A 381-nucleotide genomic window follows, 5' to 3' on the forward strand; every position below is an offset into this window, starting at 1 on the left:
GGGTGGCATATAAGCAGATTTACCAACAGTAGGTACACAAGATTCAAATAAACATAAACCTTTAGTTTCTTGGACATGTCTTAACTTTCTTGTATATATAGGAGTACTTTTAGCTAAATCACATAATCTTAATTCATTATTTTCTGATATTAATATATTTTCAGGAGTAAAATCTAAATGAGTTAAACCTGCATCATGTAACCTTATTAGTAAATTTAAACTATCATATATAATTTTTTTTTTTTTTGCATACCTATTTTTTAATATTGGTTCTCTTCTACTTTTAACCAAGTTAGTAAAAAGACTTTCACCAAATAATTCATATATTAATACAACATTTCCTTTCTTATTATTTTTTATTTTTTCTTCTAACAAAAAAAA

General features: G+C 23.6%; 1 protein-coding gene across 1 annotated transcript; it reads right to left on the bottom strand.

The window, feature by feature from the left end:
• PRSY57_0005600 (serine/threonine protein kinase, FIKK family) lies at positions 1–381 on the bottom strand (the record flags this gene model as incomplete). The annotated part of the gene is made up of 1 exon (XM_020114156.1): positions 1–381. A coding segment is annotated over one exon (381 nt), but the record flags the coding sequence as incomplete, so codon positions are not given.

Source organism: Plasmodium reichenowi (genome assembly GCF_001601855.1).
Source record: "Plasmodium reichenowi strain SY57 chromosome Unknown, whole genome shotgun sequence".
NCBI lineage: Eukaryota > Apicomplexa > Aconoidasida > Haemosporida > Plasmodiidae > Plasmodium > Plasmodium reichenowi.